General features: G+C 42.1%; 1 protein-coding gene across 2 annotated transcripts in view; it reads left to right on the top strand.

The window, feature by feature from the left end:
• MBOAT2 (membrane bound O-acyltransferase domain containing 2) overlaps positions 1-9295 on the top strand; it is a 164370-nt gene extending 155075 nt beyond the window's left edge. For both annotated transcript variants that reach the window (XM_069975704.1, XM_069975705.1), the window contains exons 10-13: positions 5356-5420; positions 6115-6247; positions 8014-8165; positions 8605-9295. In XM_069975704.1, the coding sequence (XP_069831805.1) occupies positions 5356-5420; positions 6115-6247; positions 8014-8165; positions 8605-8827 (573 nt within the window). In that variant the 3' untranslated portion in view covers positions 8828-9295. The remainder of the gene's footprint in view (positions 1-5355; positions 5421-6114; positions 6248-8013; positions 8166-8604) is intronic.
• Positions 9296-19862: the final 10567 nt, after the last annotated feature.

The following is a 19862-nucleotide window of genomic DNA, read 5'->3' as shown; positions in this document are numbered from 1 at the left end:
CAAGATGTCAGTAATAGTGACCGGACAAGATGTCAGTAATAGTGACCAGACAAGATGTCAGCAGGTCAGTAACAGTGACCGGACAAGATGTCAGTAATAGTGACCAGACAAGATGTCAGCAGGTCAGTAACAGTGACCGGACAAGATGTCAGCATGTCAGTAACAGTGACCGGACAAGATGTCAGTAATAGTGACCAGACAAGATGTCAGCAGGTCAGTAACAGTGACCGGACAAGATGTCAGCATGTCAGTAACAGTGACCGGACAAGATGTCAGGAGGTCAGTAACAGTGACCGGACAAGATGTCAGGAGGTCAGTAACAGTGACTGGACAAGATGTCAGCATGTCAGTAACAGTGACCGGACAAGATGTCAGTAACAGTGACCGGACAAGATGTCAGCAGGTCACAGTGACGAAGGCCTGCTTACCAGACGGCCTCCATAATCCCTCCAGAGCTTCCGCCCGTCTAAGCTAATTATAACAGCGCTAAACATGGCTAATCCCAGAGCAAAAAGTCACTGGGTCCTTTTCGTCACTAAGTGTCAGTAAGTTCCGGAATGTTAGAAGTCATATAAAATCCTAAGCACCAGGTTCCTAATTATTATCGTATGGGAAAAGGATAACAAAGCTTAAAGGGATTAAATTAAAGGGCTTGGTCACAAAATAAACTGGTGCCAGAAAGTGCCAGAGATTTGTAATTTACTTCTATTAAAAAAAATCTTATGTCTTCCAAAACTTATCAGCTGCTATATGTCCTGCAGGAACTGGTGTATTTTTTTCCAGGCTGGAGAGCAGGAGAGGTTTTCTAAGGGGATTTGCTACTGCTCTGGACAGTTCCTGACATGGACAGATGTGGCAGCAGAGAGCACTGTGTCAGACTGGAAAGGAAATACAACTTCCTGTAGAACATACATCAGCTGATAAGTACTGGAAGACTTGAGAATTTTCAATAGAAGAAAATTACAAATCTCCACCAGTTGATTTGGAGAAAAAAAACTTTTTGGGTGAACAACCCCTTTAATAATAATGTTCAATCTGCTGGTTACAGAGCAGGAGATGCTGAGCAGATTCATATATAGGTTATTGGCAAAAGATTTAGTGTACGCTTTATTTTATTCATTGAAACTTCTGCTTCTTTTGGATTTAAGAGTCCAGTAGGCGTTCTTAACCAGTGATTGTCAGTGTTTCTTGTCAGTATGCATTCAGTGATACATGTGAATTATTGTCAAGGACCGCCCACTGGACTCCTAAGCCCAAAATAAACCTTTCCCAAATGCTCTATAGACAGTGGAGACCAAGTTGAAAAGACTTGAGATTTTTAAATAGAAGTAAATTACAAATCTTTATAACTTTCTACCAGTTAGTTTGAAAGAAAAAAAAATGCTAGAGTACAATGCACAATCCCATAGACTTCCATAGACATCAGTGTTACCAATGCAGTGGGTCCCATTAACAACATATTTTGGTCAAGGTCATTTGCAAGGTTGCATCTATATTTTTTTAGTTTAGATGCATAGAAAAATGGATTGCAAAAGTGCCCGAAGCATTGAAGCGTTCCAAATGGCCGTTCCCCGAGCTATAAGTACTTCTCAACTAATAACTACACTGAAACAACATTTACATAATGAATTTGCCATATATAATGCTGAACGGCCTCCACGTCTCTCCTGATTTATGAAATCCAGGGTTATAAATGGGATCTGTAATCGATAACCCGACTGTGGACTCTTAATGTAAATGCTGTCGGGGGATTAAAAAATTGGCTGATGATTTAAAGGCCCTGGCTACGGCAATGATAGACCTGATGGACGTCATCCAAGTACCCAGATCCGGTGACTTTCACTATGACCTGATATAGCTCCCTGGCTGGCAGAGCTGCTACAGCAGAAAACAAGAAAGAAAATTACCTATAAAAAAAGCTTTGTTTTTTATATTAGAATGACATCATATGCATTTTCTGAACTCCGCTTTATAAAGTAGTGTGGAGACTGTGCAGATATACAAAGTCTAAGAAAATCCGGGACTTTCAAATTTTCCCCATAGAAGGATTTTGATACAGTACTGGGAAGTGACTGTTCTAGGCAACTTAAAGGGATTGTTCACCAATTTTTTTTTTCTTTCAAAACAACTGGTCCCATAAAGTGCCAGAGATTTCTAATTTATTTCTATTAAAAAAAATCTCCCACTATATGAAGCCCTATATGAGCATCGCAAATGCCCCAAAAAATTCAAGAAAATATGGATACACTGGCTCATGCTGGATGAGTCGACCGACGTTTGATCATCTCTGTTGGTTCCCTGGCCGGGGGAAGGGGGAATGCGGCGCTGTCCGGGTATGTGTGTGCTTGCGTGTATGTGAGTCTTTTCTGTTCCGTCCTGTCCTAACTGATCAGGGTTAATATGGCCTGACATCTTACATATTGTGATACACCTTAGTTGTTACCCTTGCTTACTATACTGCTGTTGCTAAAGCATACAGTCTACCCGGCTGAGCTCTTACAGATGAGGCTGTATATATTATGTGACGGGCGGATTGTGCCTGGTCTGGTTTTTTCTTTGTTTGTTTTTTTCTTTCTGGAACCAAACGAAAGAGAGAAAATGTTTAAATAAAGTTTTAAAAAAAAAAAAAAATCTCAAGTCCAATCTTCCAGTACTTATCAGCTGCTGCATGTCCTGTAGGAAGTGGTGTATTCTTTCCTGGAGAGCAGGATTACTGCTGTGGGCAGTTCCTAACATTGACAAAGGTGGCAGCAGAGAGCACTGTGTGAGACTGGAAAGAATACAACACTTCCTGCAGGACATACAGCAGCTGATAAGTACTGGAAGACTTGAGCTGTTTTAATAGATATAGATTACAAATCGTTTGCAATTTCTGGCACCAGTTATTTTGAAAGAAGAAAAAAATTGGTGATCTACTCCTTTAACTGAATGACTTTTTAAATTTACGGAAGTTTTTAAACTTCATCTGAATGAGTTCTGCTGGTAATGGAGAACGCTGCCAATGTAAATCACCTTTCTTCTCTTGCTTCCATCATCTGACAGCACTCGGGTCCCTCAGCTGATATAATACTGGCTCAGTAAATGGCTTCTGCAGTGAAAAACTACTTGGAATGAGGGCTGGAGAGTTGTTCATTAGATGCAGTGCAGATAGTACAGTTACAGCACATTACTGTACAGCTGCTACTATCACAATACACTGAGGCACTGGGACTGGCATAGCTATTATACCACATCTAAGCACTAGGACCGCCATCACATGTACTATAGCTGGTACTAATACAGTATATCTAGGCACTAGGGCTAGCATTATATACTCTACAGCTGGTACTAATACAGTATATCTAGGCACTAGGGGCTAGCATTATATACTCTACAGCTGGTACTATTACAGTATATCTAGGCACTAAGGCTAGCATTATATGCCCTGCGCTGGTACTATTACAGTATATCTAGGCACTAAGGCTAGCACTATATGCTCTACAGCTGGTACTATTACAGTATATCTAGGCACTAAGGCTAGCACTATATGCTCTACAGCTGGTACTATTACAGTATATCTAGGCACTAAGGCTAGCATTATATACTCTACAGCTGGTACTATTACAGTATATCTAGGCACTAAGGCTAGCACTATATGCTCTACAGCTGGTACTATTACAGTATATCTAGGCACTAAGGCTAGCACTATATGCTCTACAGCTGGTACTATTACAGTATATCTAGGCACTAAGGCTAGCACTATATGCTCTACAGCTGGTACTATTACAGTATATCTAGGCACTAAGGCTAGCATTATATGCCCTGCGCTGGTACTATTACAGTATATCTAGCTGCTTTTATTGTTCTACATCTAGGTAATATGGCTGGCATTATTTGCACTACAGCTGGTGTTGTTACAGTGTATTATGGCTGGAATTACCTGTACTATAGCTGCTACAATTGCTCTACCTTTAGGGACTTTGGTTGGAGTTATATATGCACTTTAGCTGGTATTATTACAACATGTCCAGTCATTATGATTGGCATTTTGTGTAATAAAGTTGGTACTATTACAATAACATCTAGTCACTATGGTTGGCATAATACGTAGCACAGCTGGCACTCTTACAGTACTTCTAGGCAGTATGGTTTGCATTCCTTGTACTATTATAGTATGACTACATACTAGGTAGTGTATCTGGTACTATTACATTATAGCTAGAAGCTATGTATGGGGGGCATTATATGTACTCTATCAGGTACTATTATAGTACAGTTAGGAACTATATAGCATTATATGTACTACATATGATACTATTATAGTATAACTAGGCACTAAGGCTGGTATTTTATAGTGCCTTGGGATTGCAGATTTCCATTCTGATGGTTAGCTCACAGGGCTTCATATGGAGATGCAATCTTATCATTATCAGATTGTGAGATTAGTAGATTGTGAGAGAGAGCGCAGTATATTAAAGCGAATGTAAGCACACAGTCTTAGAAAATCACTGGCACTGCTCCATCCACCAGTCTGTAGTATTATATACTCTTGGACTTTAACGCACTCGGGGCCACATATGTGTATATTGGAGGTGCACCTCACAATAGTCGTGTAGTATAAACAACAAGTTTAGTAAAAGCTGAGGGCACTCACTGGAAAGTTGGCAGACGCCAGACCACTTCACATAGACAAAGAAGACATGACGGCCATTTTGCATGCATGCGAATCTGATGAAGCACGCATGTGCGCGAAATGCCCGTCATGTCTAGTTTGTCTACGTGAAGTGGTCTGGCGTCTGCCGAATAGCTATATGCACCGCTGAAGCCTGTAACTTCATGTTGAAATAAAGATATACTGCAACTTTCTGGTGAGTGCCCTCAGCTTTTACTAAACTTGTTGTTTAAAACGAATGTACCATCAGGTTCATTTTGCTTTTTTTTTTTTTACCTTAATAGATCTGCGCTGGTGCATTTGGTGCCGGTCTTTTCCCAAGCCCCAGCCCGTCCTGGACTGATGATACACTCACTATAAAGCACACATAGCTCTAGCAGGACATGTCTGGCAATGGTTATCAATGTCAGTTTTCTTGTATAGCAGGGACGGGAACCTTCAGCCCTCCAGTAGTTGCGAAACAGCAATTTACATCATGCCTGGACTGCCAATGCTTTACTTTCCAGGCGTGTTAGGAATTGTAGTTGTGCGACAACCGGAGGGCCCCAGGCTCCCCTTCCTGCTATATATGATGAACAACAAAGAGTGCAGAACCTGCTTAAGTGTCCATATTGTGTATGTTACATGGAGGTACAGATATATTCCTATAATAAAGATAAGGGAGATATATAATTTGAGCCAATTTTGTTTCTTTTACATTACAGTTCTCTACAAGCTTTAAGATGTTCATTGATAACTGGAACATACAGACTGCTCTGTGGCTAAAGAGGTATGAAAATACACAACAAGTAACGTCTTTGTCTTCCTGCACATATAGATCAGAGACCTAAAAGTGTTACTGAAGGCTATACACAGTAAACAAGAGCATTGGGGGAGCATACATAGAGGGCAACCTACACAGGCTGTAGAAAGGGAGAAGAGCAGATACAAGGCAGTTTGCAGGGGAGAATCAAATGGGTTGTGTACAAGAGTATAGAAACGGTAGGCAAACTATAGGAATTTGCAATCTACTAAGTGCCTCACATCTTCTGTGTACTCACACGAGAGGAATATTAACCCAGGAGTACTTGCAAACTACACTTCAGGTGGTCTTAAAGTATTCCTATCGCAGCATGTCATTCATTCATAGGATAGGGGATAACATGCAAATCGATAGGGGTCTATGCACCCGACAGAACAGAGAGCACATCCCCCATGTGAGGCTACTGTTCCATACATTGTCTATGTGGCTCTGAACATTGCAGAGCTAGTTCTGGTAGTACTTGAATAAGAATGAGCTGCAATACCTGACATGGTCTATAGATAAGAATGGCGCTGTTTCTGGAGAAGAAAAAAAGCAGACCTTTTTTTATTCCCAGGAAAACCCATCAAAACAGATGCATTGTAAATCTGATGTAAATCTGTATACCAAGTCATTTCAGTTGATCATATAATGACCATTCTGCAATTTCTGTATTATACAGAGTATGTTATGAACGCAACACTCGGAACCCGACAGCTAAGACCTTCCTATTGTCAGCAATGTGGCATGGCGTATATCCAGGGTACTACCTGACCTTCTTCACTGGAAGTTTAATGACACTAGCAGCGCGAAATGTAAGTATGTATAAATGCGGTCAGCCATTAGAGATGAATGCGTATCCCATTCTGGCTTCCTTATATCTATATGTATTTCCCATGAACACCTAGCTGCTTAGTTTTACCTCATAAAAATGTCACATTTTGACCTTGTTACTACACAGCTATGGCGGCTAATATGGAGACAAGAGACGTATAGGACCCTCAGTGTTCTCCTTTGTGTTCTGCTATATGACACTACTGCCCATCCTTTGGTTGTAAATAGGGGGGTGTAGTTATTTTGTCCAACCTGTGTAATATTAAGTTGACCCTGTAAGGTTTATAGGAATATGCTGATGGATGAATAAAAAAGAAGTCTGTCACACCCATAATTATTATAGAATTAAGATAAGACTGGCCATCAACTTGTGCAATATCGACTTTGCAAGTCAATAGGGACAAGGTCTAAAGAAATATAAGTGTTCCATGGGGTCAGATGTAAAATATTAATAAATAAATAAATATATATATATATATATATATATATATATATATATATATATATATATAGTATGAGAATATTTGAAGTCATTATTTGGCTTACAACTTTGACAGGCTCTTTATATAAGATGTATGCTGTGGAAGGAAGAACGTCCTTTTGGTTTGCAGTGGATTTCTGTAACCACCATGTCACACCTGAATGTTGGGCATATGACTTATGGCCATACTACACAGCCCAATCCCGCACTGTGTGAGATCGTCGCTGGCATACCAAGCTTATTACATGGCTCAAGAATCGGACGTTGTTAATGATGTAAATTACACGGCGAGACAGAGATCAACCAATTGGCTCCTCAGCTGCTCACTGTCTCTATTACACAGGGCGATGTCTGCCTGATTCAGCCCTATAGGGCCCTTAGCCTAACTGTAGCAACCAGCGTCAGGCAGCTGCTACTAAGGCAAATTTAATGATGGGGGGCGTCAAAAAAAGCATACATGATGAGGACGTTGGGGGAGATTTATCAAACATGGTGTTAAGTGAAACTGGCTCAGTTGCCCCTAGCAACCAATCAGATTCCACCTTTCATTCCTCACAGACTCTTTAGAAAGTAAAAGGTGGAATCTGATTGGTTGCTAGGGGCAACTGAGCCAGTTTCACTTTACACCATGTTTGATAAATCTCCCCCATTGTACAAATTACTAGTCAGACCACACATGGTATATTGTTTAATACTGACTACACCTTACATACAAATAGATGCTTTTACGTATATTAGTGGAACTGGAATGAGTTCAAAGATGGGTACCCAAAGGAATAAACGGACTGGGTGGATTACAGTAACTATGGATACAGTACAAAGGCCGACGCAAAGATTTCTCCCATGATCTGTTCAACCCTACCCTTTATAACCAGGGGGCAGCCTCTATAGCTAGATAAAAGAAGGTTTCCATACCAACATAGAACAGAATTCTTTACTGTAAGGGCTATGGAAGTCTCTGACAGAGAAAGTGGCCATGGTGAACTCACTAAAGAGTTCAGAATTGGGCCAGAATGTAGTAAGATTAGTAATTATGGTTGCTACATACTTACTAATCCCCCACGTGCCTGCTTTGTTTTGCTAACATGTTGCCCTTGGTTACAACCTGTCTTGGGGCAGCAAGGGGGGTTGTGGAAAAGTAAGTATTCTGTTGCTTGGCACCAGCAAGGACAAAGTACAAAGAGGAAACCAGGAAGTGATCAGATGGGGGAGAAGAACAGTACAGTCATGTGAGTTAGTTTACTTTTTTTTTTTTTTTTTTTTCAGATAAGAAACAATGTTCGACATCACTTTCTTCACTCTCCAGAACTGAAATTAATATATGACGTGATGACGTGGATAGCGACACAAGTTGCCATTAGCTACACCGTGGCACCGTTTGTGCTCTTATCAGTAAAGCCATCACTACAGTTTTTCAGGTAAGTCTTAAACTACAGTTTTGTGAAACAGGTATATACACAAAATAATGTCCCCACAATATATCCATAGGCATGATGGGAACTGTATTGAGACAAGCATAATTTGAGCATGGTCGAGTCCGATTGTTGGGCAGTTAAATACCGGTGGCTAAAGAAGTTGGATGCAGCCCTAAGTCTTTCTGGAAAGCATGGATACAGCCATAGGCCATAGGCTGTATCCATATTTTCCAGGACTCCTTAGGGCTGCATCCAACTATTGAAATGCCAAACAATTGGACGAGATGCGCTCATCTCCAGAATTGTAATTTTGTAGCAGCTGCAAGGCCAAAGGTTCCCATCCCTGCCCTAAGACCTTCCCTCATCCCCTTATACTATTCAGTGATGTCTGGTTTATATGTTTTGTACTATATTCTAACGTTGACCCTGTTATTTGTTCAAGCTCCTGGTACTACTGCCTACACATCGTCTGCATATTGGTGCTGTTACTTCTGCCAGCCCGGGCCAGGAAAAAGGAAAGAACTGAAAAGGAACCCATCCCTCCTCCACTGGAGAAAGTGACTAAAGAAGAACACAGTTCGGAACACAACAGCCATGCCACCACAAACAATAACAGCAGTCAGCGGGAAGAGACAGCCTGGAGGCGCCCCAGTGCACCACAATGACCCACAGACAAAATTTTATATGTTTTTACGATTCCATTTTTAGAACCTCCAATCGGTTTGTGAATTGTGCACAGGACAAGATGGTATTACAAAACGTTCTATGTAAGGATAGCACTGCAAGGGAAGCTCGTTGACCCCACAATGCCATGCCATGTGGGCCTAGCCTTACAATATTTCCATTATTTTATAATGGGCACTCAGGACTTGTAACATACGCTCTTAGGACCATGTTATGTGTATGTTCCTTTAATGAACGTATGATGTCTCCAGGCATTGCAGGGGTTAACAATTTGGGCACAAATAGTAGAGATCCAGAAAATGTTTCCGAACCCTTTGCCTTAATCCCTCTCTCTATCGAATGATATTACTGATGTGTTGCGGGCTTGGGTATGAGTAATCCTCCGATACGTGGTGCTGCCAAGAACGGTAGTAATAAAGCAGTATTGTAAATAAATCCTATTAACTCCACTCTGAGACAAAGTGACCAATCAGGCAACGTTTCTTGTCCATCCAACCAAATCACAGCCATGAGATGAGGCCGCTTCTCCGTACCAGGATGTGGTGTGGTTCTGAAGATCGCATTCCTAGGGTTGGCACCGCAGCACCCCAGCAGGATCGCTTAGCCCTATTGATATAGTATAACCTGTGTAGAAGATGAAATTCTAGGCTAGCCAGTTGCGCCATCCTTTCTGGGTATATGTCTCCACATATGGGTACTCTGTTTTTAAGATGTGGTTTGTTAGTTGATTTCACGTGCAAAGCTGGTCAGGTTTTCGCCTATAACTCATGATGTTTCTTGAGGCTCTGAGAATTGTCGCTCTACAGCTCATGAAGGCTTATACATGGATACCAGTTTAAGACACCATTTACCAACTCGTGTGTCGATATCATCTACATAAAATATACATTGTATTATTTATCCTGTACTGATCCTGATTTCCAGCCTAAGTTATAGTTCAGTTATAGAGATGAGTGAACCTGTCCGAACCTAAACTCTCTGCATTACATTACTGGTGGCTGAAGAAGTTGGATTCACCATGGGGTTGGATCACCCCAAGTGCGCTTGAGGTTCACTCATCTCTAATGTATACAAGCACAGGCCCTATATACTTGATGGCCCTTTCTGGTCATTTTCCAGGCCCATATGTGTGTTAACTCTATTCTATTCTGAGCAAACCAAGCTTTAGGATTCAAGTATAGATTCAGCAAAATGACCTCAACGTAGTCACTAGCTGACTCTGTTTGGATCTTTAAAGTCTATGGGGGAGATTTTTAAAACATGGTGTAAAGTGAAACTGGCTCAGTTGCCCCTAGCAACCAATCAGATTCCACCTTTCATTCCTCACAGACTCTTTGCAAAATGAAAGGTGGAATCTGATTGGTTGCTAGGGGCAACTGAGCCAGTTTCACTTTACACCATTTTGTTTGATAAATCTCTCTCTATGATCTGACATTGGCATCTCGGAAGGAACAATCTTAATGTGAACCTATCCCTAGCTCAATCCAATAGTACAACCTTGTTGCACTGCATTGAGAGTAATTTATTCTTTCCTATATCAGATTACACTTAATAGCAGTGATGGCAAACCTTGGCCCACTAGTTGTTGCAAAACTACAGTAAAAAAACATATCTTTGGCTGTCCAGGTATGATGGGAATTGTAGTTCTGCAACAGCTGGAGGGCCAAAGGTTCCCCATCCCTGCTATAAAGTGTCTGGCATAGAGGATATAACTGAAAACTCTATACCAGCATTGTGAATTGTGGGAAACTTATGGATACTTAAAGGAGACTAAATGGTCTTCTGTCTCATAGGAAGACACCAGTGTTATCAATGGTATATTGTATGTGGGACCCAGGTGCAGAATTTGCCATTGGCACAGGGACTTTGTGTTATGCCTCCAAATTCATTGTATCCAAAGAGTCTGGTACTATTATATGTCTCCTCACATTTTATGTGAATGATATCTATACAATCTATGTTTTAAGTAACGTTTTTATGTGAAGAATGGCCTGAGATGACAAACAGAACAATCTATAGTGGTCCTACTTCATCCCCAAAGGCTTCCAATGGTGGAAAGCTCCAAACTCAATTACAGGATTACAGGGGACTAAAAGGCAGCAAGGTGCATCCTCCTGGGCAGGTTATCTTTGGGTGGTGGAAGTTTTTAAAAGTTTGTTGCTCCCCTCTACCATTGTACTAATCCATTTCTTGAAGGTTTTCTGTTTAGCAAATTTTCACTTCTATTTGTACCCCCTTTAGATAAAGAAGTTTCCCTACTTAAGACATTATCGGCTAGATTGGATATTGGTGACATCTTCAGCCCTTCAGCTTCGGCTGTCTAAGCACGATGAGAATTGTAGTTTTGCAGCAGCTAGAGGGCCGAAGGTGTCACCAATATCCAATCAGGGGAGAGTTTGATTGATGTGACCTCTGTTGATCTCTAGAACAGAGTGGTAGCTGGTCTAAGAAAGTACCACGCCCTGTGCCTATCTTTTTTTTTTACACCAAGTCTGACTTTTTTTTAATTATTATTATTTATGGGGAACTATCAGCAAGTTAGATGAACCTAAACTGCTGATAGCCCCCTATTGCGTATGGGACACTGAGGGGGAAGGTATGTCTCTTACCTTCCTCCTGAGCCCCATTCCCATGTTGTTGGCAGTGTAATCCTCTGTCTGGAGCACTGTTAGGAGCATTACTCTGCCCCATTGCGCAAGCCTGCTTGCTTTTTCTATTGATAATCAATGGAGAGGGCAGGCCAGATCGGTGCTCTGGGGGCAGGGAAGTGCTCCTAATGGTGCTCTGGACAGAGGATTACATTGCATTACATTACATTACATTACATTCCTCCTCAGCGTCCCGTACTCAATAGGGGGCAACCAGCAGGTTAGATTTGCCTAACCTGCCGATAGTTCCCCTGTAAAGGATTATCTTGGGTTTTATTGATTGGAGGAGGGGGGGATTCTGACCGCTGGAATCTCCTGTGATCTTCAGAACAGGACCTTTTCTTTTGAATTGGCTAGTTGTTATTCCATTCATCCTCTGTGGCAGCTGCAAAGGTAGGCCAGTGTTGTACTCGGCTACAGCAGCTCCATAGACTGTAAATAGAGCGAGACATGCTTGTGCAACTCTCCACTCCACTCCTTTTATAACAGATTTGGGGTCCCCTTCTTGAGACTGCAGGGGTCAGACCTCCTTCGATCCCCTATAGTGGATGTTATTTTAACATGGAATACCCCTTTAAATATCCTACAAGACCCATCAAACTTAACCTACTACCATGAAAAAAAGCTTTAGGAGGAAATGCACCTTTGCAGAGATGTTATAGTGGGTTTCCAGGGTTTTTATATTGATGGCCTATCCCTGACTCCCATAAATTTATTCATTAAAGAGGCCACAATGCTCATGTGAGAGTTGCAGCCTCTTCATCTGCTATCAGCTACAGCAGCTCAGTAAATTTGGCTTCAATTCACTTCAATGGAACATGCTGCAACACCATGTACAGCACCTACTAAATAGTGCTGCGGCCCTTTCGGTCAGCTAAATGGTGACAGGGTGACAGGAGTCGAACCCCCACTGAATGGATATTGTGGGCCTATACTAAGGACAGGCTATCAGTCTAAAAGTCCTGAAAAGCCCCTTTAAGTTGATGAATACAATTCAGGTAAAATAGCTTTGTAATATTAATCTCTTTCTTTCTTAATGCGATAATCTTAAGACTTGTCAGACTTCTCTGTACTGAATGCAAGGGGTGGAGATGGATCTTGGTGCAGAATAAGCGAATTATTTCCAATTCACATTGCTGGTTTGCTGGCTGATCGCTGACCCTCTTACACGGGGATGAGAATTCCTAGGAATGATAGTCTACAGATAGCTGCATACATACATGGGTGGTGACAAAATATATTCATTGCTCATCATGATAATCTTTATGTGTAGGTCCTGACACAGTGCACCTAACAGGGTTGAGCTGAATGTCTACCCTTGAGCACCATTTTGGTTTTAATAATCTAACAAGGTCCAAAATTCCGTAATAATAAATTATCTATATGTTTATAGCAGTTCTGCTCCAAATCCCCTAGAGAGACATAAATGAGAACATTCCGGCTGCTTGCATCCACCACCAGGGGGAGCTCAGAAATTTATTGTATACTACTTATACATTGAATCCAATGACAAAGCTCCTCCTATATCTATCTGCAATAGGAAATTGATGCTTATATAGAAAATCAGCAGAGGATTTTGCATTTATAAATGATATGGTGTCACTTTAAGCTGAGCAAGGTGGATGAAAATGTTTTGCATCTCCTACAGATATTCTAGCAGACATGTTTAGGATATATTGATATTCTATGTATACACAGCGTTCAGGTACATGCAATTGGCCTATCCACTGGGCAAGCTTTTTGTGCATATGCTGAATGTAGTCATAGAACCCTAATCACCCTATGGGGGCATAAAACAGTGCCAGTTCATACATATGTTTAGTACTGAATAGGAAAGTTCATCAGACTGTCATTTTTTTCTTTTTATTTGCACTATGGCCAATGGCTGACATAGGCTACTATATGGCTATATTGCTGGAGATAATTCCAATGCGTAGACTAAATGGTATGAACAAAGCCTAACATCTGCATCTGTATACTGAGTATATAATGGATCTTCTGTCTGTCCTCAAAAAGATGTAGAGGACCAATGAAAACCCTCATGAGACGTTACAAAAACACTCCATTCACTTCAATGGAACTGAGCAACAAAACCCCCATCAAGCTGGAGACAAGAGTGGGCTGTATCTGGAAGAAAGTGGCCATGTTTTTGTAGCACTGGATAACCCCTTTAATGGCAATCACTTTGTACTCCTGTCTTCTGGCTGATGTTTTGCCGTCACTTTCAGGGGATTTTGGGTGTCAGGTTACAAGTCTAGTGTTATAGTTGATAAGCAGTTGCAATACACCTCTGATGCTGCTTATATACTGGAGAAAAAAAGAGAAAAAAAAAATCCTGGGTGGTGGTTAGTAGTATATTGACAGTTCTTCATGATAACCTATGATAAAAAGAAGTACTACAATTCTCAGTGGTGTCAAGCTGGCAGAAACCAGAGTAAATCACTTGCATCTGAGCCTGTCCTGACTATGAAAGCATGCTGGGAGATGTAGTATCACAATAGCTTCGGAGTCCAAAGGTTGGAGGATGTTGATGTAGAGGTCAGTAACAGAGACCTTTGCATTCAACAAGATAAGCGGCCCTGGCTGTACTAATCTGTGCACTACTTCCAGTCATTATTCACGTTATATATGTCATTTTCCATCAGTTGTTTCCTCTAGTCTTTATCTCTGTGTTTTACTTGTCCCTGAGTTGGTGAATGTAGACTAGCTGCTATGATGTCTCCCGTAAATTTCTCTCACACAGGAGAAGGGGTCCTGTTTCCTTATGTCTATAGCGCACCCTCAGAAGAAGCAGCAGCATAAAGGACATTATAGAGCAGTACTGAGAAGTGTAAGCTGTGAATCAAGCACCAAGAAGACATATATGACTTATTGTAACAGATTAAAAGATTTCCTACTAGGGGACATGCTATAGTGTAAATTATAGTCTTTAAACTTGAAAGGGTGTTGTCTATGGGGAGGGGAGAGGTATGCCTTGGCCTGGTGCCGGCTTATCCCTTTAAAAACAAAAAGGGTCAGGAGGCAAAAATCCAACATTCCCAAACCTTCTGTCCACTGACAGATGATGTCAGGAATCCACTATACACCTTACATTGTCTTTAGTATAAGGTGTATGGGCACATTAAAGGAGAAGTAACGCAAAATTCACAAAAGGGAGGAAAGCAGGGGGTGCAGAAAAATAATAAACAATGTAAACTTACTTATTCTCGTGCCCTGTAGCTCCGCTCACGGGTCTAGCTGACAGCAGCCGCTGTCCTGCAGCTCTTCCAGCTGCAACATTACGTACCCGGCTGAGCAATTGCCAATCGGTGACAGTGAGGCAGGACAATTACTCAGTCGGACCATGACGTTAAAGCTGGAAGAGTCACGTATGTGATATACCCAGATTCCACCAGAAAGGGACATCCAGTAGCCGGCAGCGGGACTCGGAGTGGCGCAACAGAGGCACAGGGGCAGGTGAGTTTACGTTGTTCATTGTTTTCCTGCACCCTTCTGCCTTTCACCCTTTTATGAATTTATTGGGACTTCACCTTAAACAGCTTAGCACTATCTTATTACTGTCTTCTGACCTCCCACAATGCAATATTTTTTCCTACCTTATCCAACTTTGGGAAATGACAGCAATCAACTAGTTGGCCTCTCAGCATTTCATTTTCATGGAGTCTTAAAGGTGTTATCCCAAGATCAAAGGGTTCTGTGCAATAGTGGATCATAATAGGTCCGTTTCGGGCAGTAGCCCAGGGCCCTGAGCTCCTAGGGGGCACATGGGCACCCAAAAAGACTTATACTGTCAGTGGTGTATTGTCTCCTGGCTACAGTTCTGCCATGATGAGCAAATATCACTGCTTTTTATTATTACCATTTATCATAACATTATCTATCCTGTACTATAAACACCATGCTGGTGCTGCCATGGTTACAGTGGGATGGGGGGCCCAGGCTTGGTGAACAGCCCGGGGCCTATGGTAAAGTTAATCCGCCTCTGGTTCTGTGTATTAGCGATATCCGGGGGTCCACTGAGCTCAGCAATATTAGTATATAAGTCCCACAGAGAGAATCTGGTGTAACCCACCCACCGCAACCAATCACATCTCAGCTTACATTTTAGCAGAGCTAAAAGCTGAGCTGTGATTGGTTGCTGTGGGCAGTTTTACACAGGTTTCTATTTTAAACTCTTTAATACGTTTTTCTATTTGTTCCTTGGTGGTCTTAAATCGTCCGCTGACCTTAGAGGGGTCATTCCATGAGAATATGAGTCCCTTCTTCTATGTTCAGCCATTCTATGAAGCAGCCATTTAGCTTGCGGAGGGACAACATTCATTGGGATGTAACATAACTAATCAACATTTGCCTGGAACATCTGTTTCTTAGTGGTTTCTGAATTTAAGGCCAATAAATAAAAGATCTGGGTCTACTTTGTGCGCTGAAAGGAAAACTCCAATCAGAAAGGAAACAGCGACCATTATATAGTATGAACGTGTCCTCTATCTCTGGATTGTATATTGCTTCTCTCCCTGTAGTCACTGGTACAGGATGGTTTCCACATTGTAGCGGATCTCTCCAGGACACTAGAAAATTATGTGTGACATTTTGTGTCATGTGACTGATAAGCTCCGCCCACTACATTTAGTATACACTAATATGACCTAACGTTAACACATTTTATCTTGATCTATCATTTTAAGTTTATAAAGAGAACTGGAGTTTCTTTTTTCTTTAGGGCCAAGACTGTGATGTTTGGGAATGTAATCACTCTAACTAATCTGACATGCTACTAATATTAAAATTTCTCATTACTCTAACTTAAAAAAACTTTTGACATGTCTGGGTCTGGGTATCAAGACCCTGACTGATCACTAGAAGGAACGAGGAGAATTGTTTGTTAAGCTCCTTCTTCCCCAGCTCTCTGCCACATGACTTAGACAGACACCCATTGTAAGTCTATGGAGAGGGAAGCAATCAGCCAGGCTCTTCTCTCCCTGTTTTTCCAAGAGATTGGTCAGTGTTCAGACCCTGACCCATTGTTAGAATGAACTGGGAGAAGCACAGCTTGTCCTTTCCTAGCTCTGTGCCACCTAACTGAAACAGACACCCAATCAAAGTCTATGGGACAGTCTTGGTTGCAAGCACAGAGAGTGGGGAGAGAAGCAATCAGCCTCACTCTTCTGTCTGAATATTAAGACTCTGACTGATTGTTAGAAGTGCATGTTAAAGGGGTTATCCAGTGCTAGAAAAACATGGCCACTTTCCCCCTATCTTGTCTCCAGATTGGGTGGGTTTGGAACTCAGTTCCATTAAAGTAAATGGAGCTTAATTGCAAACCGCACCTGAACTGGAGAAGAGAGGGGGAAAAGTGGCCATGTTTTTGTAGCGCTGGATAACCCCTTTAAGTGTGTTCTTTTCTAGCTCTGTGCCACTTGACTGAGATTATAGACTGCAAGTCTCTGGCACCATCTCAGTTGGCGCACAGACAGCAGGGAGAGAAGTGCTCATCTGCTCTTTTCTCTCCCCACTCCTTCTACCAATCGCCCAGGGTTTGAACACCCTGACCCCCGACCAATCAAGACTTTTAACATGTCAAAAGTTTTCTTAAAGTGACATGCACACTTTAATGCAATTCAGGGAACTTCAGATTTTTCTTTTTGAACAGAATATCGTATTTGTGATGTCATATTTAAAGCAGCCAAGATAGTGGTGTACGTTGAGGGGGGACCAATCACGATGGCGGGACAAAAAAGGCCCGGTGTGTTTCCCTCCCATACCCTATCCATGACTTGGGCCAATTCCCCACTTCAGTGTTTGCCTCTGTAGAGGGGAGTACTGCACAGGTTGGCATCACCCAAAAGCAGAAGAAATAGGACCAGCCAAGTCCGGGCCCCACCATTCACAGACTCGATGATCTGCCTATATGTACGTATGCCAGGATTGTAAGTAGTCTCCTCAGATGATATCCAGTAACATGGCTGCCAGCACACTATATGGCTTCTAGAAGAACACATCAGGACGGTACCAGCAGAAATGTCTTTGCTTCTAATGTAATGATATTTTATGCGTCTCCGCTTTATTTTACAGCACCACTAAGATTTTTACAAGACTAAGAGCATTTATTATTATTTTTTTTTTTAACTGTATGTGCACTAGATGACTACAGATGGATAGACTATGTGTCCGCATTCAGTCTTGTGCCCGTTTTTTTATGTATTTTCCATTCTTTAAGCCTTCTGTTGTGGTGACGATTTTCTAATCTTCATATAGAATTGTCAATTCAATAAACTGTTTGTCTACTGTAGAATCACAGTGGGTTCCTAGTGTTCCTCGCCTCATCTATTCTTGTCATGTCGAAATTATTTCACCCCTCCTCCTCCTCTTCTTCATTCATGTTACATCTGAGTTCATATATCCTATGGGGCTGGAATGGTAATTTGTTGAGCGTTGTTGGTCCGGATAATTGATTGTAGAAGGTTAAATGGTGGTCTAGATGTACTGGCAGTGTTACAACCACAGTCTGTCCTCTTCTAATATTCCATTAAATTGAATATTTTTATAAATCGTCAATAAAGATTTGTACAGTGCTTAAAGGGAAAGATGACCAATGATTCTTCACTCCTCAATGTTGCTGGAACTGATACATGTAAAAGAAAACATATGGAGGCTTCCAGATTCTGTGTTTAAAGGGGTGCTCCAACAGCAAGCAGAAGTACAGAAGCTTAGCATCACCTACCTGTCTGCCCATATATATATATATATATATATATATATATATATATATATATATATATATAATATATATATATAAAATCGCACAGTGAGATAGTGACATAGGCTGTAGGGCTGGTCAGAGATAGTGACATCCAGGGCCGGCCTTTGGGGTGTGCGAGCTGAGCGGTTGCACAGGGCGCATCACTCCTGGCCAGCTAGGGGGCGCTCTGGCAGACAGTCAGCTGCACACCTAACTGGTCTGGCAGACAGACGTTCTGTCTATCTGCCAGAGCGCCCCCCTAGCTGGCCGCCTACCCTCCTTGCATAGGGGTTGGTTTGGGGCGCTCCAGAAGTTAGACGGGCTAGGGACCTGGCAAATTAATCTTCCGGGTAGGTTCCGGTAAGCTCCGCCCCCTGCCGACAAGCCCCGCCCCCGGCGCCCACCGCGGGATGATGACTCTTTACTTGCCCCAATACAGCCTGCTGTGTGCCAAGATCCCATCAGTGTGGTGGCCTGTGACCTCTGCCCAGCCATGTGCCTCCTCCTCAGCAATTTGTGCAGCCTCCAGGATCCTGCCCCCTGCTGTAAGTCTGGTGATTCTTCTCCCTCCAATCTACCTCTTTATCCTCCTTCCCATCTACCTCTTTATCCTCCTTCCCATCTACCTCTTTCCCTCCTATCTATCTATCTATCTATCTATCTATCTATCTATCTATCTATCTTCTTTTTCTTTCTCTCTCTCTGTGCAGAGTCTGTATACACTGTGGCAATCTTCATGTACACAGTTCTGACCCTGGTGCTTAGTATACATGTAGTGCCACAGTATATACAGACACTAGCATCTCTCCTCACCTTGCCTTCTAGGAGTTTTTTTTTTTTATAAATAAAAATGTAAAAAGAGAATTGTCCATAATGTTGTTTAAAAAACAGTGCATAACTACTACCCCATCATACCCCAACAGCTGAAACAGTACATAACTACTACCCCCAGCATATCCCAACAGCTGAAACAGTGCATAACTACTGCCCCCAGCATACCCAACAGCTGAAACAGTGCATAACTACTGCCCCCATCATACCCCAACAGCTGAAACAGTACATAACTACTACCCCCAGCGTACCCCAACTGCTAAACAGTGCATAACTACTGCCCCCAGCATATCCCAACAGCTGAAACAGTGCATAACTACTACCCCATCATACCCCAACAGCTGAAACAGTACATAACTACTGCCCCCATCATACCCCAACAGCTGAAACAGTACATAACTACTACCCCCAGCGTACTCCAACTGCTAAACAGTGCATAACCACTGCCCCCAGCATACCCCAACAGCTAAACAGTGCATAACTACTGCCCCCAGCATACCCAACAGCTGAAACAGTGCATAACTACTGCCCCAGTATACCCCAACAGCTGAAACAGTGCATAACTACTGCCCCAGTATACCCCAACAGCTGAAACAGTGCATAACTACTGCCCCCAGCATACCCAACAGCTGAAACAGTGCATAACTACTGCCCCCAGCATACCCCAACAGCTGAAACAGTGCATAACTACTGCCCCAGTATACCCCAACAGCTGAAACAGTGCATAACTACTGCCCCTAGCATATCCCAACAGCTGAAACAGTACATAACTACTACCCCTAGCATACCCCAACAGCT

The sequence above is a fragment of the Dendropsophus ebraccatus genome, chromosome 6, assembly GCF_027789765.1.
Source record: "Dendropsophus ebraccatus isolate aDenEbr1 chromosome 6, aDenEbr1.pat, whole genome shotgun sequence".
Lineage (NCBI taxonomy): Eukaryota > Metazoa > Chordata > Amphibia > Anura > Hylidae > Dendropsophus > Dendropsophus ebraccatus.
This window is presented reverse-complemented; position numbering and strand designations above follow the sequence as displayed.